The sequence below is a fragment of the Rhododendron vialii genome, chromosome 5a (assembly GCF_030253575.1).
Source record: "Rhododendron vialii isolate Sample 1 chromosome 5a, ASM3025357v1".
Classification (NCBI taxonomy): domain Eukaryota; kingdom Viridiplantae; phylum Streptophyta; class Magnoliopsida; order Ericales; family Ericaceae; genus Rhododendron; species Rhododendron vialii.
This window is the reverse complement of record NC_080561.1, coordinates 38,272,449-38,299,514: the sequence shown is the minus strand read 5'-3', so window position 1 is coordinate 38,299,514 and position 27,066 is coordinate 38,272,449. Positions and strand designations below refer to the sequence as shown.

The 27,066-nt window shown below is 40.6% G+C and overlaps 1 protein-coding gene and 1 long non-coding RNA gene across 6 annotated transcripts; both read left to right on the top strand.

Moving 5' to 3' along the window:
* Positions 1 to 8,396: 8,396 nt before the first annotated feature.
* On the top strand, positions 8,397 to 12,296 carry LOC131326455 (uncharacterized). 5 transcript variants are annotated; one of them, XM_058359248.1, is made up of 7 exons: positions 8,397 to 8,780; positions 9,536 to 9,712; positions 9,815 to 9,964; positions 10,677 to 10,778; positions 10,867 to 10,937; positions 11,045 to 11,126; positions 11,735 to 11,928. In XM_058359248.1, exons 1-7 carry the CDS (start codon positions 8,574 to 8,576, stop codon positions 11,780 to 11,782), a joined length of 837 nt encoding a protein of 278 aa, XP_058215231.1. In that variant the 5' UTR covers positions 8,397 to 8,573; the 3' UTR covers positions 11,783 to 11,928. The 5 variants fall into 5 exon arrangements, with proteins under 5 accessions (XP_058215231.1, XP_058215228.1, XP_058215227.1 ...); XM_058359245.1 differs by having other exon boundaries at positions 8,398 to 8,780; positions 11,059 to 11,126; positions 11,735 to 12,296; XM_058359244.1 differs by having other exon boundaries at positions 8,398 to 8,780; positions 11,710 to 12,296.
* Positions 12,297 to 21,520: 9,224 nt separating this feature from the next.
* On the top strand, positions 21,521 to 26,098 carry LOC131326453 (uncharacterized). Its single transcript, XR_009200002.1, has 3 exons — positions 21,521 to 22,072; positions 22,433 to 22,517; positions 23,531 to 26,098. It is a non-coding gene; the product is annotated as an uncharacterized LOC131326453 (long non-coding RNA).
* The last annotated feature ends 968 nt before the right edge of the window (positions 26,099 to 27,066 follow it).

Genomic DNA, 27,066 nt, shown 5'->3' with positions numbered 1-27,066 from the left:
CTCCTCAGAAGAGGCGGATGGGATAGGAGCCCCAAATACTCAAGGAGGTCAAGAGTGACGACAACGACGAGAACGAGGCTGAGCTCTACCACTGAGGACTACCACTGAGCCTTTTTACTTTACTGTCTTTTGCTTCTTAAGATGTGCTTCTAGATAGACGTTGAGCGGGCCAGCATGCCTCAGTTGACATTTAGGAGTGGCATTGGGTCGACGTACCCCTTTTCTTTGATGCTGGGGCGGATGAGCCCCATAGATAAGCTTTACTTGGCCTTGAGCCGACATGCCTTCGCTGCTCACAAGATTCCACTGCTTGTGGACCACAGATGGTAGGGTAGCAATGTAAATTGCATTTTTTAGTTTGTTTGACTCTCTCTTGAGACTGTCTAAAAGAATGCAGAAACCAACCGCTAATATCTAATTTGCATTGACAAGTGAACTGAATTGACAAACAGACACATATATGTACAGACTCGCCTAGCTCAAATGAGAAAGGAAGAAGAGCCCCGGATATATCACGGACTCCTAGACATATGGAAAACAATGAAATTTTGGGCATTAATGTGCCAAAATTCACAGTATCCCTTAGACAGGTGAAACTGACACTTGCATAAGGTCGAATAAATGTACATTGACCCGTACAAATCGGTAAAATTAGAAAAAACATCCTGACATGACAATGGATTGAGAAACTTGAAAAGTGTCACAAAGATGGACAAAAGACACAAATGATGACTCATATAGGCCCGGACTGACACCGACACCCCTGTGCAGCCACATTAGGACCATATGACTCGCACAGCATGACAAGACTTGGTAAAAGCCCCTTCAACGAGATTTGAGGTGCTTTGAATTTGAAATGTGCCCCCGAGCGGCCAAAAATCTTTGTTAGGCGTGATGGCTGCCTACTGCTGTCTGATGCAGGAAATGAAGAAGCGCGCGCATGCTTGAGATCAACGCGCATCACTTTTGTACAAGTGCGTGTGAGCCTCAAACTAACGCGCGAGATTGCAAAGCTGCTGCAGCCGCTTAAAATAAACGTTGCTGAACCTAGAATAAACCGTGAGCCGTTAGGCCTCATAAGCATTTCGTTTTGTTTTTGATGCTTCAAAATATTTTAAGGCTTTTGCTCAGCTTTAAAATTGAAATGGCAGTTTGCATTAAATTTGAAAGACGAATGGTTTCCCCCTTCTGATTCTCCAATGAAGCAATAGACTTCAGCCTACCAGTCAGTACTTCGGCTTGTCTTGTTCTCAACCTTTCTTGACCCTTGATGTGCACCAAAACGTCAACCTTGGATCCAATTGATAAAGTATGACCGAGCCTCGAAGAGAGACTGCCTACGTATCCCTTTCTGGGAATCAGGTCAAAACGTAGTTCAAGCAAAGGTTCACTCGTGTGTTCTACCTCTCCTTTTATGCTCTAACTTTTGCCTAGTACCGCCCTTTCAGGTTTTCGGTCTAGCGAGCTTTCGACTTTTTGCCAACTTTTGCCTAGACCGCATTCATAGGTTTTCGGTCTAGCAGGCTGCTCTAACTTTTGCTTGGAACTGCCCACCCTTGGGGTTTTCAGTCCAACGAGCTTCTCTCAGGAAAAAGCAACACTTGTGTTGATCCATGTTGACCGAGGTATTGATGTGCTGCCGTCGAGGTCGATGATCTTTGATTGTAGCCCCAGATAGAATGGCTTTGATAGTGAAAGGGTCCTGACTGCTACAATTGGAAATGCCTCGCTCCAGGCCACTTTTGTACCTCTTTAATGTGTGCTTGATGGAACACTGTTGTTATTGTTTTGAGCGTGGTACGAGGCCTAGAGCCTTCTGAGCTTTTGCTTTCTGGTTTGGCATCCGGCGGCAGGGGATTTGATACTTCTTTATCCTATGATCAACGCCAAGCGTGTCTTTGTGAGACCATGCCAAGACATTGTTGAATTCTTTGAACAAGTCTGAACGGGCGCAATACTCTTATGGGGATAGCGTTGAACCAATTTGAACCATCCGGGGGTCTGCCCCATCTTTCAAGTTTATTTGAAATTACTTCTTCTTTTTAGAGGCTAAGCATGCCTTTCGTCTTCCCTTTCGGCGAGGGGACACATTTCCTTGGGGATGATCCCATCGAGATCTATCCCTTCGTCGTCGGGGTCGACACGGTTTATTCAAAAGCCAGCAAAGTATTTAAAAGCGGGATAATGCATATCATAAGAACCCTCGGGATTGCCAAGTACAGCAAAAAGACTCAATTTGAGAATAAAAGCTACGACATGGAGGGCCAAGAAGCACAAACTCCGACTCAGAGCTAGATTTAGACGACTTGATAGACACTATGTCAGACTCATACTCAACAGTGTCAATGCAAAAGAGACGCGATTTTGAAAATGCAACTTTTATAGTTACCCTTGACTTCCTCGCAGAGAGGTGGGTGCTAGAGGACAACAGGCTCAAGCAACAGCACTTCGGCTTCTTCAGCTTCTTCGTCCAAACCCACTTGAGAGAACTCCTTGAACAACAGCCCTAAATTCTCATGTTTGAAGGATCCGAGCCAGTCCGTTTTCTCCTTTGATTGATTAAGCTTCCTCTTGAGTTCCTCCTTTGTAGACTGCTCATCACTGTCAACCCAGGTATCGGCGGTAAGGACCTCGATTGCACCTATGGCCATCAGGTTAACCTCGGGTTCGGATGGGGGAGACAAAATTGGCTTGGTTTGATTTTCTGGGCTAATGAAAAGGGTTGGGTTGAATATGGTGGAGCTAGGTTTGATTTGAGTGGAGCTTGAGTTGATTTGAGTAGAGTTGATGGATATCTGGTTAACACATGGGTTTGAACCGTGTTGGAGCATGAAGTTGGATATGACGTTGGGCTTTGATGGGAGTGGAGCTTGAATGGTGCCATTGTCAATGAGATTTTGAATTTCATGTCGAAGGCGGAAGCAGGCATCGGTGAGATGGCCGGGCATTTGATGGAAAGCACAATAGGCGTTTGGGTTGTAGTATGCTGGGAATGTTCGAGGCGAAGGAGTTGGAAGGATTGGCTTGAGGAAGCCAGTTTCGAAGAGCTTCTCATAAACCGAGGACAAAGGTGTGGAGAAGCGGGAGAAGGCCCTTGGTGGGTTCCAACGACCAGATTGAGGAACATGATGCACTCTTTTGCCTTTGGGATTGATTTCTTTGTCGCGCATATCCTCCCTTTCGGCGTTGGCTTTGAACAAGGATTCAACATTCCCCTTCGGGTGAGTCCTGGCTTCATGAAACTCAGCCAGGTCTTTGAACATGTCCTTCGAGCACTGCTTGGTTCCGACTGCAGGAGTGTGGTAAGCTTGAGAGGATTCTTTGATTAGCCCCATATCTGGCTGCGGGGCTATGGTGGTAAAGAGGTCAACCAATCCCTGGACCATAGCCATTTGTTTGTCCATTTTCTGGTTCATTTCTTGAACAAACCTCTTCAGTTCAGCCAGCTCTGTTTGTGCTGCCATTTTGGATTGATGATTGAGGAGGGCGATATGGCTTTGGAAGTGACAGTGAAATAGCCCTGGCAGACGCTCCCAAGTAGGTTTGGCTCTCTCCTTCAGTGAAATGGCCTAGAGCTTTTGACAGTAAAGTAAATGAGAACTCAGTGGCGTTCCTGCAGCAAGCTTTTGAAAGAATTTGAAGGAATGCAATGCGCATGTCATTGTCGTCGGTGTCCTCCTAGACTCTAGAGCTAGAGAGAGTCTGCCCTACGATACTCGGACAGTTGCCTAATTTCCTCGGATTTTCTTTTCGACGGTGTATCCTTGATTGAATCGACTGTCACTAAGAGATGCCAAAACAGCCTAAGCCTTTGACTTTTCCCTTCTCGAAGTTTCAAAGTTTTGAGCTCGGAATGACTCGGTGTAGATGGCGTGATACTGTAACCAAAGTGGCATAAGCAGCACTGTGCTGGAGCCTGAGCGGTGTAAGCATCACGACATCCTCTCCGTTGTTCCTAGCTTTTCAGTTTGAAACCTCGATCGGGCGTTAGATAAAGACTTAGAAAGTATTGATTTCCCGAAGTCTCATTGATTAAGGACTTGAAAATTTTTGATAACGTGCAACATCGAGATGCACGACTCGTCATCGGTCCAAGGCAATGCCGAACGGGCGCAAGACAGACTCGACAAAAGATATCCTAGAAGCCGCCCTAGCATGCTCCTACGCAAAAACGGTCACGAATGAATGTACAAGCATGCGATAAGGAAAGCGGTAACACATAGACAGGATATGGGGTTAGAAACAAGTAATCCTACCCTGCGGGTTCCTGTCTTATGTTGAAAGGTTCTAGTGCTTTGTAAACGCTGTAGAGGCCGGTTTTGGCTTAAAGGGGTTCCTCTGACTAGAGCCGCGATATACCTCCCATTGCAACGCGTGGAGCAAAGCAATGGTCGGACGGTAGTACGACTCATCATCGTCCAAGGTTGTTGGGCGTTCGAGGACCCCGGGCTCCAGTAAACTGTGCCGGTTACCCAAAACACCTCAACGGGGCTGACCAACCATCGATACGAACGGAGAATGCCGAAGAATGATTCAATGAGAGAAAAATGCAACGCTTTTGAAAACAAATGCCTTTTGAAGCTTGGCTCACTTTTGTTAATTGATACTTGTAGAAAACTACACAAGAGAACAATAGTAAAAGCCCCAGTTCGGATTGGTCGGATGCTGAGATCCTGTTACGTTACCATTCCGTTCTTCAGTAGCGCGAAGCGTACTGTTTTGACAAGCTTTTGAAAATTGTTCAATTATGTATTAATCGCCAAATATCAATCAACGCAATGTCCCCAGCGGAGTCGCCACTGTGGGCACGCGCCCCGAAAATCGCTCGATCTTTTGGGTTCCCTTTTTGAAGACTGGGCGCGGCCCTCCTTTGAAAATGCGCGGCGAAACGCCTCGATTCGGAGTCGCCACTCGGGTTTTAGCGGTAGGAACACCCAAGGAACCGAACTCGAAAACGTTTTTGCCACGTTTGTTTGAATTTGAAAAAGGCATAGACCGGTCCGTCGTCACCTTCGATATCTGAGGTTCGGGAGCCAGGTTACGAGAGGGGAAGGGTTTTATGGCACCCCTCTCGCCCAATCCGGAGATCGGTCTCTACTCGGGCATTTTGTAAAAGCGCTTGCATTTTTCTCTCATTTGATCATTCTTTAGCCAGTTAGGGCGGGGGAACAGTTAATGGGGTCGAAAGCGGTAACAAATTGCAGTTTATGTGACAAAATGATTATGAATGATTTGATTGCGATGCTAAGTATAGATTGAGAACAAGCACTGAGCATCCCGAGCAAACTGCAGTTGTGGGCACGCGCCCCCGGAAATTTTATTCGTAAAATTGGGCGCGGCCCTTTTTGTTGGAAGAGCGCGGCGAAACGCCTCGATTCGGAGTCGCCACTCGGGTTTTAGCGGTAGGAGCACCCAAGGAACCGAACTCGAAAAACGTTTGCCACGCTTGTTTGATTTTGAAAAGGCGTAGACCGGTCCGTCGTCACCTTCGATATCTGAGGTTCGGGAGCCATGTTACGAGAGGGGAAGGGTTTTATGGCACCCCTCTCGCCCAATCCGGAGATCGGTCTCTACTCGGGCGTTTTATAAAACATTTGCATTTTTCTCTCATTTGATCATTTTTTAGCCAGTTAGGGCGGGGGAACAGTTAATGGGGGGTTAAAACTTTAACAAGTTGCAATTAGGCGACAAAATGTTTATGGATGATTTTGATTGCAATGCTAAACATAGATTGAGAACAAGTACTGAGTAGCTTGAATAAACTGAAGTACGCTGCCCTGAAGGAACGTAAGCAGGTTCCGTCAGCATGCACTGGCCGAGCCACTGCATGCTGATTGTACATGCGCACGCCACCTCATAACTGGCGTACTCCACTTGTTAAGCTTCACAGTCCCTATTTGCAATCCTCTGGGCTCTGGAAAGGGACCAGCGCACACCCAGGACAAACCATGCAGTTAAATAAGCAGGATATATACATTTACAGACAGATGAGATGGCTTGAAGCCATGAAAATAGACAGGAAACCCCCTAAACAATGTGGGGACAGAAAGGAGGCCAGGATTGAACTAAGATGCAAAGGGCCAGCCACTGGATCCTAGCTTTAACTGCCGTACGCCAGTCATGGACTGTCGTACGCACGTTACACCCTAATCCAGTGCTTGGCTTTTGCATCATCTGGGCTCTGGAGCATGACCAGAAGGATCCCAGGGGCCTTTTGAGCGGATAAGAAGCGAGTATTAACTACTGCATCTAAACAGTTCTAAATATACAGAAAGCGGTAAACTGGTTATTTAGCATGCAAGGGTGACTGACAGAAAGATAAAATAAGAGGAATGACGATCCATGATCCCCACGCCAGTAGTGCTCGTTCTACCATGACTGGCGTACGGCATATGGTTACTGGCGTGCGCCATGTATCACCTCATACGTTTGTCGTATTTTGCCAGTTTGAGGCCAGGACTAGTATTACTTACTAGCCTGGGCCTCACTGGTTCCCCTCAGGGGCCAAAAACAGAAAGGGACACAAAGGTGGTATACCTTTTTGTTTGAGGATTGAAGGTGGTATTGAACTTTAAAGCTTGGAGATGGAAGCTTAGATGGTGGCTGGATGTCAGCAGAGTGTGTGGAAGTGGGCTGTTTTCTTTTCTCTTTCAATGGAAGAAAAAGGGATAGAGAGCAAGAAAGGAGGAAGGAGGGAGCTTCTACTTCTTAATGAGGCCAACCCTTTGTGAACTTGGTAACCCTTTGCAAGAGTGTGAGGGGGGAGTATATATAGAGGAGAGAGGGGTGTAACCAGCCAAGTAATGGCTGGTTGGATTGGTTGGTTTTTGGAGGGAAAGCTTGAGAGAGAAGAAAGGGTGATAGGGTAAATGTAGGAGAGTGGGGGAACATCCCTGCCGAATGTAATCATCAGGGGAACTGTAGCCGACGTCAGGGTGGCACAAAAGTCCCGCCCAAGTTGCTGAATAAAGTTGATTTGACTGGGTTTGACTGGCGTGCGCCACTATGAACTGGCGTGCGCCAGTAAAAGATGGGCCACTGGTCGATGACTGACACGTGGCAGGCGACTGGTGTACGCCTCCCGGACACTGGCGTATGCCAATTGGGTTCTGCTGGGGCTGTTTGGCTCTGGTTTGAAGGGTTTGAAAGGTTTTTGAGAGAGGTTCGGGATGCTCAAAGCTCAACCACACCTTTGTCCTTAAACTGTTTTCGACTATAATCATCATTGGGGAAATAAAAGATCGACAAATGACATTATCCGGACAGTCCAGAATGGGGTGTCTACAGTAGGCTTATTTCGGCTAAATAAGCCAAGGTGACTTATTTTTTTGTCCCTATTCAAATTTTTTTTCGTATTTATTAGTTTTTCGTCGATTTTTTTGAGGATTATTGCTTCGTCATGACGAGAGGAATCTAAAAAGTAAAAAAAATTATGATCAAAATCTAATTTTTTTTAATAAAGATGAAAAAATAGGCTTATTGACTTATTTTCGTCTTTATTAAAAAAATAGATCTTGATCGTTATTTTTTAATTTTTAGATTCCTCTCGTCATGACAAAATAATAATCTCCAAAAAATCAATGAAAAACTAACTAATGTAATTTTTTTTTTAAATAATAACAAAAAAATAAACTACCTTAGCTTATTTAGCCGAAATAAGCGGTAGTCAAGTGCAATTGCGCAACTTTGTTGCCTGTTAAGCAAACAAAGCCAACGCGGCGGTCCATGGTCCACCTGATCGTTTACTACTAGTAGATTAGAGGTAAATCAATTCAAAATGTGACTCACCTTTGGGTCATTTTCATAGTACTTGGCGGTTCAAACATTCAAACCACGTTATCAATGAAATTCTTAAGACAGAGGAAAAAAAAAACATTCAAACCACGCTTTAGAAAAGAAAAATGTTAAGAACATGTGTGAACGTTGAGTCCCATATTGCATAAACAGAAAAAGAGTTGAATCTTAATAGACAATTGAATGACTCGCCACTTACAAGGCTTGGCCTTTCGAATAAATACGGGTCATTCAATTTATATTGGGCTCAAATTATGTGGTGGATAAACACGATTTAAGTTTTTAAACTCAAAATGGGACCGTTACAAATGACAACACCTCATTGAAATTTTCGGATTCAGGGTGCCTATGGTTCAACCCCGCGCCAAAGAGGCGTATGATGGTCGATTCGGCCATTCATCTCGGCGATTTAAGCTCAATTACCGAAATGGGCGACCGGATCAACTGCACTACAGCGCTGTGATGCTGAAATAGACGACCAGATCGTCTGCCCTACGTCGGTTTAATCCGCACCCACGTGTCCTACAATTTTAACCCCTAAAAGTTGAAGTGTTGAAATACTAGTAGTAAAAACCCAAACCGTCCACAAAGTCTAGTTTTCAATTTATATACCGTAGGGGTTTTACTAGGGTTTATCGTCTCTTCCAAAACCTGGACCTCTCCAACGAAAATGACTTTGAAAATCACCCCCGAAGTTTCTCCCACGTGATTCCGTATTCTAGGGTTTCGAGTCAAACCGAAGGAGATAAAGTTCGATCGAGGGAAGACCGCTTCAGAAAATGGAAGCCCGGGCCTGCGTCTCCAGCGGAGAGGCGGTTGATGGCGGCGGCACGAGCAAGTTCTTGCAGCCGCACCACCGCCAGCACCACCCGAAGAAGCCGTCTGCTCAGATAGGCACGGTGCCGCAGCTCCTCGCCGGCGGCATTGCCGGCGCTTTTAGCAAGACCTGTACGGCTCCCCTTGCTCGCCTCACCATTCTCTTCCAGGTAAGTTTTCCCCCTTCTTTTGTTTATTTTCCTTCTGTCTTTTTTTGCCTGTTTCTCACTTATTTGCAGGGCCAGCCCTGATCTTTCGGGGGCATAAAGTAAAAATTGAAAGGGTCTTTTTTGTTGGACTTATTTTAAGGGTAAAAAAGTAGGGGTGGGTGAAAGCACGGCTGATCATGGGTAATTCAACTTGTGTATTGTTTAGATCGGAAAGAATAAAGACAAGAAAGAAGAATTGAAATTGGGACTTGAAGCTCAAAGAGACTTCTGTTTGTTTTACTTTAGGTTTTGAACATGTGGAAAGAGTATAGTTTAGGTCAGCAATTTGGGCTTCAGATTGCAGATTTTATTGTAATGCAGAGATACTCCACTTTTGTATGAGCACTGAAACCCCTGTTTTCCTTTTCTGCTTCTCCCCTCTCTTTTAACCTAGATGAATTTTTAGGGGCTCTGTTGCTTCAGTTTGCCTCATCATACTATTTATAGCTTGTATAATTTTTTGGAAACAAGTACAACCTTCGGGAATTCCAAGATTTTTGCTTAAATTGTTTAAAAATTGAGAGGTTCCAATCATTTGTGGTCTATAATTTTTTACCGGTCAGTTTGGTGTATATGTATGTAAGTCAATCAAAAGAAAATAAAGAAAGAATACATTTGAAGTACGTTGCTTTTACATATGACATTTGGTTTTATTGCATCTCGATTTATTGGGTATTTTTGGATTTCCCCACCATCCGAACCTCTCTTCTTAATAGGTGCAAGGCATGCAATCGGAAGCTGCAGCATTGAGCAATCCTAGCATATGGCGCGAGGCTTTGCGTATTGTTAATGAAGAAGGCTTTAGAGCATTTTGGAAAGGAAACTTAGTTACAATTGTTCATCGTCTTCCTTATTCTGCTGTCAACTTCTATGCTTATGAGCGCTACAAAAGTGTCAGTGAAAATTACTCTGCGTTAAACTACCTTTTTGTGTTAAAAAAATACCATGTCATTTCATAGAAGCAGCGTCAATTATCTTGTCCTGTCCTTGTGCAGTTTCTGAAATCAGTTCCCGGATTGGAAAGTCATAGGGGTAGTACTAGTGCAGATGTTTTTGCGCACTTCGTTGGTGGTGGGTTAGCAGGAATAACAGCTGCCTCTGCCACTTATCCATTGGATCTTGTCAGAACACGCCTTGCAGCACAGGTAAAATTAGGAAAGTTTCGTGATCAGATACAATTTTCAGTTTATAATAACTTGCCAGTTGCCTAATCGATATGTTCCGAGTTTCCTAATTGATTTTCTTAAGTGTGCTGTATGATACTTTGCTAAGGTGTTTGTTGGCATTTGCTTCATAACTATGTACTTTTCATCAGCATCCAATTTCGACAACATTTCTGGACAGAAGGACCAAATGCATGAAGTTCACTTATATTTTCAGTATACTTTGTACTTCATGCATTTTTATATGTGTTCCTTTAGATAAACAATTGCAAGGAAATTAGAAGAAAATCGGTTGTTGTAAACAGCAGTGCGGGTTAAATTGTTGAGTCGATCATAAAATGAGTGAGTTGTTTTTAGCCGTTAAAACTTCTGGTCATTAAAGATTTCTTACGATGTACCTTTTGGAGTCGCTTTTGCCCAGCGATGCTATGTAATGTGCTCTGACTTTCATGGTGGAGAACCTTGCTCGGATCCTGTGGTTCGAAGCTATTGTAACATGCACAGGTTTCTTGAAGACAATCTCGCTATTACCTAAAGGAAGTTCTTTCCGCCAAATTATCTCCATTTTGTTTTGTTTTTTGGCTTTTCCCCTCCTTTTTCAGCGGTTTGTGTTTCGGATATCCTTTTAAGGTTCTTAGTTGATTAAATTCATTTCTCTTACTCTGTTTGAGCTCATTTAGAGTAAACTATGCAGACAAATACAACTTATTATCGAGGAATATGGCACACGATTCATACTATTTGCAGAGATGAAGGTTATTGGGGCCTGTATAAAGGTCTCGGGGCGACATTGCTGGTAAGCTTTCCGTTGTGTTTCTGTGCATACTTAGCTCTGCCTTTCCTTGACTCCTCACTTTGGAGTTTGGATAATCTTTGTGATGCAGGGGGTTGGACCCAGTATAGCAATAAGCTTTTCTGTCTACGAGTCATCGAGGTCTTATTGGCATTCTCAAAGGTGAGAACACCATAGTTCTTTCTATCAAAATCCGGCATGTCATATGTGAAGCTATATCTGTTGGCTCCTTGGTGGTGTTCTGATGTACGATTTTCTGACATTTTTAGCATCTTGACATTAGGCCTGAAGATACTACTGCCATGGTTAGCCTTGCTTGTGGTAGTCTTTCTGGCATTGCATCATCAACAGGTGTGTATATACACCCTACGACCTTGCCTCTTGTCCATTCTTCACTGTGGATTAGTTATGCAAAAATGCTACTCTCTTCATCCCAAATTGTTTGTCCACTTCTTTAACCTAGACCTATAAATTTCCTTTTTGCACGTTCTCTTTTGAAATGAAGCCATTTTTTGGACAGTTGAAGCTTTAGTGCAATGGTTGAATTTCCTTAAGAAGTTGGATTCTCCCGGTCTTAAGAGGAGGTGGGCGCAATCTAAGTTTACCACCCCACCCACTAACGTATGAGGGGTCATGGGCAATTAAATTGGGACGGAGGGATTTCATGTCCTCCACTTGCTTATAACTTAAATTTAACATGGGTTTGCTCTTTATACGGTGAACCATATGACTGCTGCATAAGATATAGATTTTGCTAGGAATTATTTTCACAACAAACTCAATTAGAATGGCGTAACTTATGTTTTCTTTTTTGATTTGCAAAAAAAATACTGCATAACTTATGTTCCTGTCACAATCCTTTGATAAACCTCTGGAATAATTGATTCTTATATTTGTTCGTTACCTTAATATCTGCTTAATTAAATTCTTGCAGCGACATTCCCTTTGGATCTTGTCAGGCGAAGAATGCAGTTGGAAGGTGCTGCTGGGCAAGCCCGTGTGTATAAAACTGGACTTTTTGGTACATTTAAGCATATATTCCGCACTGAAGGCCTGCGTGGCTTGTACAGAGGAATTTTGCCCGAATACTACAAGGTTGTTCCCGGTGTAGGAATCGCTTTCATGACCTATGAAACTCTGAAGAAACTTCTATCACATGAGCCCACATTTTCACCATGATTTTTGCATCAGGGTTTTGTTGGTCATTCTGTCTTCAGATATCAAGGAGTAGGTTAGAATCACTTGGTCTAAGGAGTATGTAGAATAGTGTTTCGGCGGTGACGTACATCCTGAGAAGTGGCATGGTGGTAAATTTTGTGGTAGCTTCCATTAAATCATAATTATTATTGTATAGGTTTAAATTAGATGGTTTTGAGAATCAAATCAAGAGTATCAACATCCAATACGCATTAGAATTAGGTTTTTTTTGGAACATTTTATATTTCATTGATATATGATTGTATCCTTGTAGAAGAATTGTTGTTGCAGCCCGTATAATTCCTTCCTTCCTCTATTCAGAATGTGTCAATTTGTTGCTTTCTGGATTATTCTGAGTTTTTAATTTTCGATTTAAAAAAAAGTTGATTCAAGTTAACTTTGCAAGATTTTCTGGACTCTTTTGCTTTGTGATTGTGCAATTTGATTCATCAGTTATTAATTATGCGTCTCCAAAAAAGTGCAAGTGTTACAAACCATGTTATAGTATTAGCCTCAAGGGTTAGTCCAGTTGTTTTGAATTTCTTGTAAATTCTCTTGTTCCGGTGTGAATGACTTGCCTTCTACTGGACCGGGGAGGGGATTATGAGGTACGAAGTTAGTTGGTCCGCACACCCCTTACCGTTGTACCTAAAAAAAAAAAAAACCTTGTTATTGTATTATATTGAGTTGTTATAGTATTCTATTGAGATGTTTTAGCAACTTTAGGGGTGTACGCCTCACAATTGATGGAATAAGTGTGCCTGATATTCCCAGGAACATCAGGATCCTGGGATTCATATTCCTTTTGTCCATAGAATAATGAAATGAATGGTTTTTTTAGATGCCAATTCAATTGCCGGTCAAAATCTATCTAATAAACCTCAGATTATAATAAACTTACCCATGAAAAGGGGGTTCTATTTTTGATTCCTTGTCTACGTCAGGAACAAGCCTGCAAAGAATAGCAAAATAGGTGGAGGTAGTGGGGATTTAACACAGGTAGTTATCAACTGATTGCTGCAGTTGGTGAGATGTGGTTGCGGTACAAAATGAGGCGACGGTGGGAACAGTATATTCATGGTGGCATTAGGGGGTGGCGGTGGTGGGAAAGATGGTATCGGGTGGTGAGGGGGACGGTGGTGACCTGATTGGAATGAACTAGAAGAAAATTTTACTACAGAATGCTTGGTTAGGTGTTAAGGTTCTTTTTTAATCGAGACAAGGAACTCTTGGATACCTGCCCTAACTGGTGAGGGACATGCAGAACCCTAACCAGGATCGATGATGATACAAATTGATATAGATACATAAAGAACGAATCGAAGAATAATCACATAAGAATCATACAGAAATGGATGAAAGCCTAGTAATTGCAAGCAGATCATTCAATAAGAAAACCTGAATAGCTTACAAAGATTTACGTGGCTTCACCCAATTAGGGCTACGCCCACGGTTGTTGCGACTGTCTCGCTTTGTGAAGTACAAAGTTCTATTAGAACTTGGGTTATAATCTCAATGCCAACAAGTGATAACAGAACAAATATTTGGAGAGATGTTTTGCACTATTGATGCTCTGGATTTTGAATGAAGGAAGCAAAGTAATGAGCACAGAAATATTGAAGCGGGTCTTTAGGCGTACTCTAGGCATGGCCTCTCTTATGCATTACGGCTGTGACTTGGGGCCATGGTTCCATGGCGTAATCTCCCCAGAGTTTCTCGATTTTTTGAGGTACAAAAGGACTGCTGTTTTAGTGGTAAAACTTTCCGAAAGCAATTACTGTGTGCATACATCGTTAAAATTTAGGTCTGCGGCCACTCTTTCCCCACCCCTACCCCCATTGATTGGGGATCATGTGGGCATTGATATCGTTGCGTTGTTTTTGTGGGGAGGTCTTCCGCAACAAAGCCCAAACTTCGAACTCATTAACTTATGCTGCTTCCAAGAAAGTTGAGCAACCTCCTCCTCTGTGAGTATCTAATTTGAGTTGCAGCACTTGGAAGGAGAATCATCATCTTGCATCAATTTATTGTTCGTATCGACCTTTCATCTCTCGTTTCATAAACGGTTGCGCACTGTACAATCAAGCAGTACATTTTTATGCTTAACAATGCATCTCAAAAGCACAGACACACACTCATCCAATTGCGTCTTAGTATTTGTTTGAATTTTGTAGAACTCTACACTCTTCGGACATTTGGGAATCTGGGATGTACATTTCCATCACTTAGGAGCACATAAAATGCACTCATCCAATGATTTAAGACATGCGTTTCCATACACCACTTGGTCTTATAGGTTATGGAATATTTGAATGGTCTTCTTAATTCACCTACTGTGATGTTATACTATTCATGATCTCTGTATAAAATGTCCACATATACAACATGTGTTTAAGTAAGATATTTATCATCAATGCGTCCCTGACGTGTCGCATCTTCTTTTTTTTTTTTTGAAATCAGTGTGTTGGCATGTCTATGTCGTTTCTCTGTCCATACCACTTAGCAATGCATGATCAGTGTTTTCAACAGAGTTTTGGGAAGGGTGGGGGCTAGGAGTTGGGAAGCACTTGGTCACCTGTGGTCCAGCCATGTATGATGTACTACAACAGCTGAACACAATAATCTGTCAGAGGCTCTTTTGACAACAACTCGGTCGGTGAGCAATTTGGCTACTGTCCATCACATTTTTTCCAGCTTCAGGGGCATACAGAATGAAGAAATGTCACATGTGTATAACCTCATAAAAGGAAGAGGTAACCTTGTTGCTATAAGCATTGATTCCCTTGCTATAACATTACCACACGTTTTGCCAGATGTTGGAGAAAGAAAAGCACTTGGATGTGACGCAGGTCCCTTTCGGAAGTAGCCACAGCATCCGGTCCCAAAGCGGAGATCACAGCATCCAGCAGTGAAACTGAAGAAAAGGACAAAAGTTCCTGCAAATTTGGCCATGTATTCCACTTCTTTTTTTGCATCATGCATCATCCAAATATAGTGATATGTTCTACTGATGATAGCATATCCGTATATGTCATCTTATCGATGCCTGATTTGAATGACTACATAATTGTGTACAATGTTTGGTTCTGATTGATTTTAGTGTTGAAGTGATGGGATGCAACCACAGTTCTGCCAACACTATGTTGCCACTGTGAAAAAAGAAGATAGAGACCATAAAATCGAAAATGATGGTTACTAAAATTCTGCTAATTGTATGTTGTTGCTATTTTGCTTTTAGCTCATAAGTGGAAGACATTTAATTTAAACCAAACAAGATATTTATCAGCTTGGGACATCCAGTGCCTTCCAATCAGCTAGGGAAAAGAGCCTATCAAAAAAAAAAAAAAAAAAATCAGCTAGGGAATAGAATATGTTACTGTGAAAAAGAAGATAGAGACTATCAACTTTGATGCAAAAAAAGTTGATATTTCACTTCTTTCATTTTCAACTTTAATCATCTTCAAGAGCAAGAGCTAGAGAATCCCACAAGTATAAACTATGTTCGCGTTTAAGATTCTTGGAGTACGGTGGTAAGCTTCAAGCACGCGATATCACTCTTAGCGTTTTTTCCTTGAAGACTGATGATAAACAAACCGAAAATTCACACGTAGTTTTCATACAGAACAATGTGGCTCAATGTATGCGTTTCACATAGAAACATACCACCTGTTAAAGTTAACTATTTACAAAAGGAGTGTCACCACATCGTTAGGGCTTTGTTTTGTGTTTGTAGACACCCCAATCTGGACCTCAGAGGGTTTTTGAACATTCCGATGATGAAATAAAAGAAACAATACCTTTGAGAGCTTGGACAAAGGACTCCTTCAGCCCAAGCCAAAAGCACCTATAATACCGCTCATAACACTTCTACACCGCACCGCATAATAGAATCCATTATGCCGCACGAGGTCATGAGGTTAACCGCACGGCATTTCAGGTAAAGTTCTGATTGGCTCAGCTAGCTGTCGGTCACGCCCACTTGAGCTACAACTACAAGTTGGTTAAGCTGATAAGGCACTTCTGGCCCGCCCAGAAAAAAACTTCACCATTTGAATTCAAAATCCTTGGCTCTTGCCTATAAATACACCCCTTCACTTAAGAGAAAGGGGCCTTGAACCCTCTTTCTCTCTCATCATGGTTTCACACCTACTCCTCACTTCCAAGTCTTGAGAAAGTTTGCTCTAAAAACATTCTATGGGCTTCTCCTTTCTCAATTCCTAGAGTTTAAGAAAAAGAGATTGAAGGTGGCTCTGATACCATGAAAATAAACACAATTGTGGAGTAATTTTCTGATTATTCTATTCATCGTAGTTGTACAATATATAGTACAAACATTAACATGGAAAGAATACAAGATTACATGGAAATATTCTACAACTACGGCATAAAATAAGATTACACAATTAAGGATATTGACTAAATCAAATATTGACCAAATCCTTAATTCTAGCAGCTCAGTCATTGGATCACTTTAGGATAGTACCATTTCGTCAAGCCATGGACATAAAATAACTTTTAGTACGTTTAATCGCTTGAGATGATCAAGAAAACTTTGTTTATAAACGGAACATGGCTTGTAGATATGGTCTCATTCTGAGAACACTAATAACTGATTTCTTAACAATAGAAACAGGCCTTATGAAAGATAACTTTGATGCAGACAGTTTGAACAAGAAAAACATTAACTGATGAAATGCCGTGCGTTTGAACACATTACGCCGCCAACGCATTGATACGCCGCGCGGCGTGGTGCATTCAGGACAGTGGCTGTTTTATTTTCTAAAAATGATTTTTAAGTCAAAACTTAACCAAAGGGTATTTTACTTTTGTATTCTTTAGTCAAAACTTAGATGATCAAGAAAACTTAGATGATTTTTTAGTCAAATCTTACCCAAAGGGCTACTTCTTGATCATCTCCTATCACCACCACCTTCAATCTCCTTTTCTTACCCATTCGATGCTATAATCCTTTCGCAACCAATCGAGCTTTATACCTCTCAATTGTCCCATCTGCTTTATGCTTGCCCGCAAAGACCCATCTACTTCAATTCCTAGAGTTTAAAGCATCGAATGGGTAAGATTACTGCTTTGATTATATACATTGATGACATGGTGGTGACAGAAGATGATCAAGAAGAAATTGAGAGCTTACAACGACATTTGACCTTACAGTTTGAAATGAAACAACTTGGAGATTTAAAATACTTTCTCAGAATCGAGGTAGCTTGTTCAAAGAATGGTATTTTCTTGTCTCAACGAAAATACATTCTTGATTTGTTAACTGAAATAGGTATGCTTGGATGTAAGCATGCAAATACCCCTATTGAACAAAATCACAAGTTGTTTAATTGTTTACATGCAACTTCTACTGATAAAGCAAGGTACCAGAGACTTGTGGGAAAATTAATTTACTTGTCCCATACTAGGCCAGATATTGCTTATTCAGTATGCGTAGTAAGCCAGTTTATGCATAATCTTCGTAAATTTCACATGGATGCTGTGGAACGCATATTGCGATATTTAAAGTCTGCTCCGGGTAAAGGGTTATTGTTCAGCAAGAATAATCACTTGAAGGTAGAAGGTTATACTGATGCAGATTGGGTTGGTCATCTGACGACAGAAAATCTACATCAGGATACTTTACTTTTGTAGGGGGCAACCTTGTGACTTGGAGGAGTAAAAAACAACTGGTGGTAGCAAGGTCAAGTGCAGAAGTTGAATATAGAGGCATGGCTTTTGGAGTATGTGAGTTACTATGGTTGAGGAACTTGCTTAAGGATTTGGGTATTCACTCTCAGGAGACAATGAAGTTATATTGTGATAACACTTCTGCTATAGAGATTGCTCATAATCCAGTCCAACACGATCGGACGAAGCATGTGGAAATTGATAGACACTTCATTAAAGAAAAGCTTGAAGCCGAAATCATTACTTTCCCCGTTTGTGAAGTCTGCAGACCAACTAGCCGATGTCCTTACTAAAGCTGTTGCCAACAATGTTTTCAGTCACTCTTTAGACAAGTTAGGCATGTGCGATATACATGCTCCAACTTGAGGGGGAGTGCTAGAATTAAGGATTTGGTCAATATTTGATTTGGTCAATATCCTTAATTGTGTAATCTTATTTTATGACATAGTTGTAGAATATTTTCATGTAGTCTTGTATTCTTTTCTTGTTAATGTTTGTACTATATATATTGTACAATTACGATAAATAGAATTATCAGAAAATTACTCCACAATTGTGTTTATTTTCATGAGCATCTTCGGATGCTTGTCAAAACTGTTGAAAGTTATATTCTGAGAGCTGATGACAGTCTTGTAACAGAATAGATACCTCGCACGGCATATTGTAAAGCCGTGCGTGACATTACAGTATGACGTGAAGGAGATCACAGTGGTGCAGACAGTTTGTCCAGAAGCTTCTCTTTTCTTTTATGCACTGCATCATCTTTATCACCTCTATACAGACAGCATCATGTGCACGCCAACGTGATATATTTTCCCATGTCCCTTCCCCTTTTACTTGCTTATTAAAGAGCTTTATTTTTCAAAAGATTCATGAAGATTTTTCCTTTTGAAAATGTTTAGTAGAGACCGGTTTCACTGGGGCGAGGGGGTGCTTTTCGACAAAACCTTCCTCATTCGTAACGTGGCTCCCGGACCCAAAGTGTAACGCCCCGACTTTCCGGAAGCAATATAAAATAAAATCTTAAGAAAATTTGCTAAATAAATATAATTTTTCAAAATAAAGTTTAGCTATTATAGTCACAAGATAAATTTACTGATTCAAAATACATTAACTTCAGAGCTAACTTTAGGCTTGATACAAATCCGAAGCATATTCGATCTTCGTTCTTGATATTCTTTCCGTGTTGAACTGCACCATTTTTGAATCTTCTCCATTGAATCCTGTGCCTACTGGCAAATTGATCGCCGAAGCAAACGATTCGGCGATCAATTTGCCAAGATACAGACGTATCCGTGAGTGATAAATCACCCAGTAGAATAATCCAACTCAACTACCCCTCTTACTTTACAGTTAGCAAGCAGCAAGATAAATATAGTACGAAGAAGTAAAACAGAGATTCACAAACATAAATTTGTTACTATTTATTATTCTAATGTGAAATCTAAGATCTCTCCGCGAGATCTTTCTTCCCCAACCGCTAGACATGCCCTGTCCTATGAGATCACTTTCTTTTGTTGTCGCGGATTGCACCTCAGTTATGTATCTAGCGTGTATCCCTCTCATTACAACAAAAGGAAGCTTATCATGCCCGAATCATAACTAGGATTCGCCTATCTTATGCACCATTTCACAATCACCACAATCATCACTGGGCTTACTTTGCCAGTATCAATTCATCACTGGACACCCGCCAGTTTCAATTCATCATTGGACACCCGCCAGTTTCAATTCATCAATCAACACTGGGCTTACTTTGCCAGTTTCAAACCATCACATCCAACTCATCACATCTCAAAATCCCGCCTGCAGGCATTCTAAAGAAAACAAAACTTTCCAATTCATCAATTACCTAACATCGTCTAAATGAACTCTATTCGCATACCACCCCATGTCTTTAGGGTCCAATCTAGCATTCAATCAAGCAGTGGTGTAATATACAATTAATCAAATAATAAACAAAACAATCAGTAAGTAACGTAATCACACATCTTTTTATGAATGGGCAGTTGCCCTTAATCTCGTGTGGACAAGATGATAATAAGTAAGAATTTTTTAAAAAAATATTTTAAAAAATATTTTTCTAGGCTCTCATTAATTATTTCTAAGTAATTAGATTAATTAAAAACTAATTTAATGCAATAATTAGGTAAAAATATTAAAATAATTAACGTGACCTGATTAAGAGTCCGAGAGGTCCTATGCAACCAGTTGAGTATCAAAAGTTGGGTTCGGAGGGTCTCGGAATTATTTTAAATAAAGAAGTTAAATAAAGTGGCCGAAAGTGAAGTAAATAGATAATAAATAATTTACCAATTAAAATATATTGAGGTTAACAAAGTTTCATCTTCGGAATGTAGGAAGTCTAAATAAAATTACTCGGGCATTAATAATATGGTTTATAAGGTCGTAAGAAATTTTTGATTGGAAACGCTATAGAAATTACAATAAATGGTAAATTAAATAAAAAAAATATTAATTTAACAAGATATCATCTTTGAGATGCAAAGAGTCTAGGAAAAATTAGTTTGGGTGTTAAAACGTTGTTTGGAAGGTCGCAAAGATTTTTCGTTAGTAAACTTGATAGATAACTAATAAATAATTCAATAAATAGATAATTAAATAAAAAAAATATGATCTTAACAAGTTATGATCTTTCAGATGTGAAACGTCTAAGAAAAATAGTTCGGGCGTCAAATATGAGGTTTGGAAGGTCGCAAAGTTGTTTCGAAACATTTAAAACCAACTCAATCTACCAAATAAATTGAACTGATATAATTAATACGTTTTATACTAAGATGATATTATATTGTAAGAAAAACAATATCAGATCAATATTTTTTCATAATATTAATATCAAACAGATTGTAAAATAAATATCAGAAGGGACATCTTCTTCGTAAATAATTACAAATAAAGTGTCGGGCTCAAAAATAATATCAAATTGATAAATACGGCAGAAAACGCGCATTGAACTATATTTTTTTTCGTTCGGGACATAGGTTTAAGCATATAAACACTAAATATATTTAGAAAAGAGGTTGAATAGGATTATAGTACCTTTAATCGGATCGAATTGATTTAAAAAAGAATCTTAAATTTTGAGGAAGAAGACTTCGGGTTCTTTGATCGGGAGACTTTGAGATCAAATTGAGGCTTGTTTGGGGATGCTCTGGGTTGTAGGAGGTGATCGGGATGGTTGAATTGAGTTTCGGTTTGGCGTAGTTATGAAACCCACTTTTCTCTCTCTTTCTTTCTTTCTCTAAAACTTCATGGATTGAAACTTGGTTTTCTCTAGTTTTTCTCTCTTTTGGATTGGTGGGGCATGAGGAATCTTGTGGTGTAAATTTCGTGGGTCAATGGGGAGAGGTTATATAGGTGAATTTGGAAGAGGTTGGATAAGAGTGAATTTAATGGAGTTGAGCTCGTGAGATTTGGAATAGACGAATTTGGCTTGGTTTTAGGGTTAGGGAGAAAGTAGAGATTGAATAGGAGATAGAGAGACGGAAGGAGTTTGAGGTGAGGGAGGAGAAGGAGTGTGCATACAGACATGTGTGCGTAGGAAAAATTTAAAAAGAATGCATATATATATTGCATGCATAATTGTATTTTAAAAAAAAGAATTGCATTAAGAAAAATAACTCTAATAATATTATATTTAGGAAAAAAATTGGGTCAAAAATCCGGGTCGTTACACAAAGTCTCGACGTTTTTCGCTAGACCAAAAGCTTTTGCCTTTTTCAAAATGAGTTATCGATTTCTCGGATTATCCATCTCAAAAATCCGGGTGGCGACTCTCTCAGGCGTGCGCCGATCGGGGAGCCCACAGTGTTGTTCTCAAGGACACCCAAAAACAAACACACACACACCCAAACACAGAGAAAACAATTTTTACGTGGTTTGACAAGTTGCCTACTCCACAGGCAGCTGATTTGTATTATGGAGGGTTTACAATCACTCACCCCAATCCCAGTGCATATCCACCCAATCCTCACAATCCCTCATACTACATTTTTGCTACACTTTTGAAGCTTTACAGGCATACATATTTTTAGGCAAAGGAGAAGAAGCCAAAATGAACAAGTAATCTTCAACTTGGGGGCCATTGTCAACAATGGTGGCTTGAGAAATCATTTTTGAATTTGAGACAATCCAAAATGAGTTTTGCAGCCACCAAATATGTGCTGAACACCTGCAGATCTCCTACATTTTGCTTATAACTGCTCTGTAGGATTTTAGTTTTTCTTCCTTGAATATTGTGATCAGTTATCTCTGTGTATAAATTGCCACCTAGGCAGTGGTGTTGTATGGTCAAGTTGAGAAAGCTAGTCAAGACATGGCTTATCATTGGCAGTAGAAAGGAAGATTCTTGGCTTATGATTGGGTGGGGAAGAACAAACCTAAGATTCTACGTGAGAGGACCTTATTATGGCCTTATATTATATGCACCTTCCCCAATCCCAAACTCCGCCAGAAGAATTTTTTTTTCCGATACGCTAAGCTTTATGAACCATTATAAATTCATCTGCTTCATGCCAATATGATCATCAACCTCATTCATTTCCATGTTCCTCAAAAGCTCATTTCTTTCTTCGTAGATATGATGTTGCGTCAGGATCGGGTAATCTGCATCCTGAGGTTTAGATCAGCGTATAGTTGTTGTATCTAGTCCTCGGGATGCAGATTACCTCTTCCTCACTAGCAACTAGATACCGATAATCTTTTTCTCCAGAATCAGTGATTGCTTGAGATTAGTTTCACAATTTTTGCAGGCCATTCATTCTTGCATTCTAAGAGAAGTTGTGAATTAGTTGGCCAAAGTTGACGGTTTGATGCATTATTAACACATCATAGCAGGTCAGAACAGCCCTTTTTTTTTTTTCTTTCCCCTTCCCTTCCTAAGTAGTAGTGTTTGTGGTGGATATAGCAGATAAGCAGTCTGAATGACAGATTTGGTTGATAAGAAGGGAAGAAAAAAAGAGAGAGGTTGTTCTGTGGATATAGCAGATAAGCAGTTTGAATGACAAATTAGGTTGATAGGAAGAGCACCGCCTTTAGCCAAAGTGAATAACCTGATTTTTTTTGAGTGATAACTCAACCTAGAAAATGGCCTAACAAAGTTTGACTTGATCTAGCTATCATGTTCATGGTTGTTAAACTCTTATGATACGGGATATGTATCCTACGATTTGTATCGTCTCCTTCCAAAAACGATACGTATTGCAGACCGTATCTTTTTTGTATAGAAATCTTACGATATAGTGGCGTATCCTATGTTATAATAGCGTATTCCGATTCATAGTGTATCCTACGATTACTTACAGAGAACAAATCATACCATATTTTAAGGGGTGAAACACCAAACACGTTCTGATCTTTTCATCTAATTACGGTTGTATCCAAATCATTTAAAAGAAACCCAAACCCAAAGCTCGAATAAAAGAAAGAACGTATTTCGATCATGTTTTGCGTTGCGTGAATCTGATAATGGCTCTCGTTCTCTTCCCTTAACCTTAGGCACCAGAAAGCCTCAATGCAATAGCCCCTACTTGAGAGACTTGGATTTTTTCATACATAAAACACTTATTTTTCAAATATACACCAAATTTTTAGATTATTATTAAGTATAACTATTATTTTATTGTATATTAGCTTATTAACATATCTTACGATACGCGACACGTATCCCGATACAATTCGTAAAATGAAATAAACGATACACAATATGTATCCCGATTTGAAACCACTGATCATGTTACTTCATCTGAGTTGTTTAGAACTTATTAGGTTGATAGGTTCTCTCTCCTGAAGAGTAAGCATGATAAGTATGAAAAGATTCTATGTGAACCATTTATGATTTGAGCTTGTAGGTTACAGTCAATGTCATATCCACGAGGAAGAACATGAAAATTTCAAATTATGCAAGATCAGGAGTCTTTTCCTACCACTGAACTATTGTCATCCTGGTGCTTTATAAGCTTCGTCGAATCTTTCTAAGCCAAGAGAAGTTTGAAGCTGTTGAAACTCTTAACTGGAGACTGTTGGGCAGAGGCCGGGTGGGGCAAGTCCAACATCCTGTCGGGGAGGAAACCAGGTGGGCCAAGGCTCAGTTAACCCATTGGCGCTTAGGCTCGCTACGTGGAGTAACGAACTAAACATGCACCTTCACTAACACATGCTGGTTTTGCTGAGATGGTAAGCTCTTGTTCCTAACAGAACTTACAAACTTAGTCAACTTCATCATTCTTACTGCATGATCACTCTAGCTTCATAGATATAACTTGAAGAGTGGTATCACATGTGAGATAACTAAGTTTTATTAATCTTTTCTTCTATAACTTAGGTACTTGAAAAGTTCTCCTTCTGAGGATCATCCACAGTTACACTTTGTTTTCCTCCCAGTTCTTGTAGCACTCATGTAGTATACATCCTGTCAGATATCAGAAAGTTGGCCTAGCCACCTGAGTTATCATAAAAATGTAGTATTCCAGGAAGTTGTCTCAAGGTAATTAGATAACTTGATATAGGAAACCAAATTCTGTCAGACTCTCTTACCTTTTACAGTGCTCAGTTCACGAACTTCCCAAAGTTGAACCAGTGTCATTGGTAAACAAGTATAAAATTCAAAACACATGAAAATCAGTAATTCTATCCAAGCTACCTAGAATTTTATTGTTGGACTTATAAACAGTTCTCCGAGATTATAGATACCAAACTACTTGAGCTCTGGTCGACTAAAACGAATATGAGATTACTGCAATCGATAACAAGAAGTCAAGTTTGAATAAACTTACATTCTGTCTTTGGTTTCTCAAGCCAAAGCTTAAATAACCCACTGGTGGCCTGGTTGGCTTGTCTACCTGGTTCACAGCTTTAGTTAAACCTTGGAAGTATAACAAGACCTAGAAAAGGGCATAATGCTTTATGTTTTCGAAAACTAAGGTGATTGTGGTAATCCGGGGGAAAAGTAGGTTCTCTAAAATCATTTGGTCTGATCTTTAAGGTGGGGTTCAGTGAATAACACACATGGATTATAGACCTTATAAATGGAGTTGGCCTATTTTCTGCAGAACTCCTGTAGTCACTTCCTGGTTTTTTAGCCAAGTATTTTCCATCTTTGAAAAAAAGGAACTCCCTATTATTTGCCTTCCCCAGAGATTGTCATCCTAACTCCTAAGCTTCATCAAATCAGTTAACCAAAAATCAGGTTGAAGTTTATAATTTTTTGAAGCTCTTCGACAAAAAGTTTACATAATACCTATTGCATCATAAATATGACTTGAGAACTAGTATTGCATTTCAAAGATTTTGTAGTAGGCTGAACTTAACAGCTCGGACCCCGCGTCTTACAAGCACAGACCGAGGTTAAAGGTGAGAGAGGTGGCCGTACCAGTCCCCAAGTTCGGCAATGACTGGAGCATGAGGAGGGGCCACACCACACTTACCCAACGCCTCAGTTGAGGAGAAAAGTCCTCCGGTTTGGCTACCGTCAGGCTCACTTACTCCGTCGGTGCCATCCCCCCTTCGAGTCACCTACCATCGGGTTCGGCCAAGGGAGAGGCTCGGCCAATTGCAGCACCACATGCCACCCCACGCGCCGAAGCCGTTATGCCAAAAGATAATGATGGGCGCACATGGGGTGCCAGCTCACACAAAAAACGGTTACCAAATTTTATCAGTGATGTCACAATGACATCAGCCGACCCGTGCAAGGCACATGCCCGTACTTGGAGAGCAAGCCAAGCAGGCTCTATAAATACCAAAGCAAGACAATCCGAAAGAGGTACATACTTCTACACGCTAAAACCCTAGTCTCTTGCTTTTACTCTCTCTCTGCATATTCTCATCCTCTCGCCGGAGGGCCTTGCCGGGCAACCCCGGTTAGGTCTTAGTCGTGCGCTCACTGTGCAGGTTAGGGGAAGAAGGCTAGGCAACACTCGAACCAATTGAAGAGGAGCTCAGACCAAGGATCAACGGGCCACACAGATTTTTTTTCTAATACATGAGAGACTTCATTGAAAGAATAAAGACTGACGGTACAAGAAGAAAAACCTTCAACAACAAGATGAGATAACAAAAATGGATAGGCCTTCAAACAAAATGAAAAACAGAAGGAAGAAACGAGGATCTAGAAGGCCCAAAAATACAAAGAAGGATGGACCAATTTCCACACATAAGCAAGTAGTCCTCACACCTCTAAGCATCGGGACTTTGGTATGAACAACAAAGATAATCCGATCAATATATATAACCTAAGAATGAGGTCGGGAGACGCACGCCTTTGAAGAGTATTATTTCTCTCAATCCATATATGGTAACCAGTAACGGCCAAAACAAGCTTTATCAATGTGCTATGAAAATATGTTCCTTTAACAATTTGCTAACAGCCTAAGTGACAAATTTTGTTTTATTTTCTTATGCTATGTTTTAGGTATTTAGAAAGCTATACCTTTGCATTGGTCACTGGATGAATTCTTTTAGTTATCGGTGAATCTGTTGTTTGTTCTACAAGTTATTGATCAAGAGAAGGAAAGTAAAATTACTCGTTTTTGACCGTCTTTCCTGGTTAGGCTATGTTTCTTGTCCCTCAGGCTGTAGAACAAAGTAAGCTACTTCAGTGTGTGTTTAGCTTGTTAATAAGAAGGCCAAGTTCAAACACACTCAGAAACTCTTTAGGCTACTGTTATAATCTTAGCCCAAAGTTCTTGTTAAACTAATAAGCGCACTAGAACTCTACCGGTGGGGGGGGGGGGGGGGAGGGAACTTAAAACTAAAATGCTAGAGCTCTTGTTGAGATGTACATGACAAGAAAAAGCAAGTTTAAACTCATTTTGAAGCTCGTAGATTGTTCGAGACAAGCTTCTTTTTGTCAACTCATTTTGAAAGTTCAACTTGCATATGGATTTGAATAAATCATCTAATCACCAGAGCTCTCTTACCATTTCTCTTGCATGTAAGTACTGAACTAATGAGAGTTTGTGAGAGGTGCATCCTTGAAGCCAAACCAAAGAATCACACCCAATGGTTGCGCTGAAAGGGACTTTATAGCATATTCCATATGTCTTTTAACTCCAAAGGGTTTGGCCAAGTGGGCATGAGAAAGCAAACAAGTGCTTGCCCTCTATGAGGTCGCATGTTTAAATCCCACGGAGGCTTAACATTCCGAACCTTAGGGCCGTTGGAGGGGTTGCCCGGTCATTAACTTTAGAGTCCCAGAATTAGTCGAGGTGCGTGCAAGCTGGCCCGAACATCCAGTTATCAAAAGAAGAAAAAATTCCTTACTTCTTTTGTCTCACAATTGTGGGGACTTTATACTGATTAGACTTCGAATCTTTGATAAGATAACCATATTCTCTCAGTAGTTTTTGAAATTGTATGGTTATTGTAGGACCACGTTGTGACCCAA

Excerpts from the sequence above, each read along its gene's own strand:
- LOC131326455 (XM_058359243.1), top strand. The coding sequence starts at position 8,574 with ATGGAAGCCCGGGCCTGCGTCTCCAGCGGAGAGGCGGTTGATGGCGGC. Across the intron at positions 9,713-9,814 it reads CTTATGAGCGCTACAAAAGT|TTTCTGAAATCAGTTCCCGG; the intron begins GTCAGTGAAAAT and ends GTCCTTGTGCAG. Across the intron at positions 10,779-10,866 it reads GTCTCGGGGCGACATTGCTG|GGGGTTGGACCCAGTATAGC; the intron begins GTAAGCTTTCCG and ends TTTGTGATGCAG.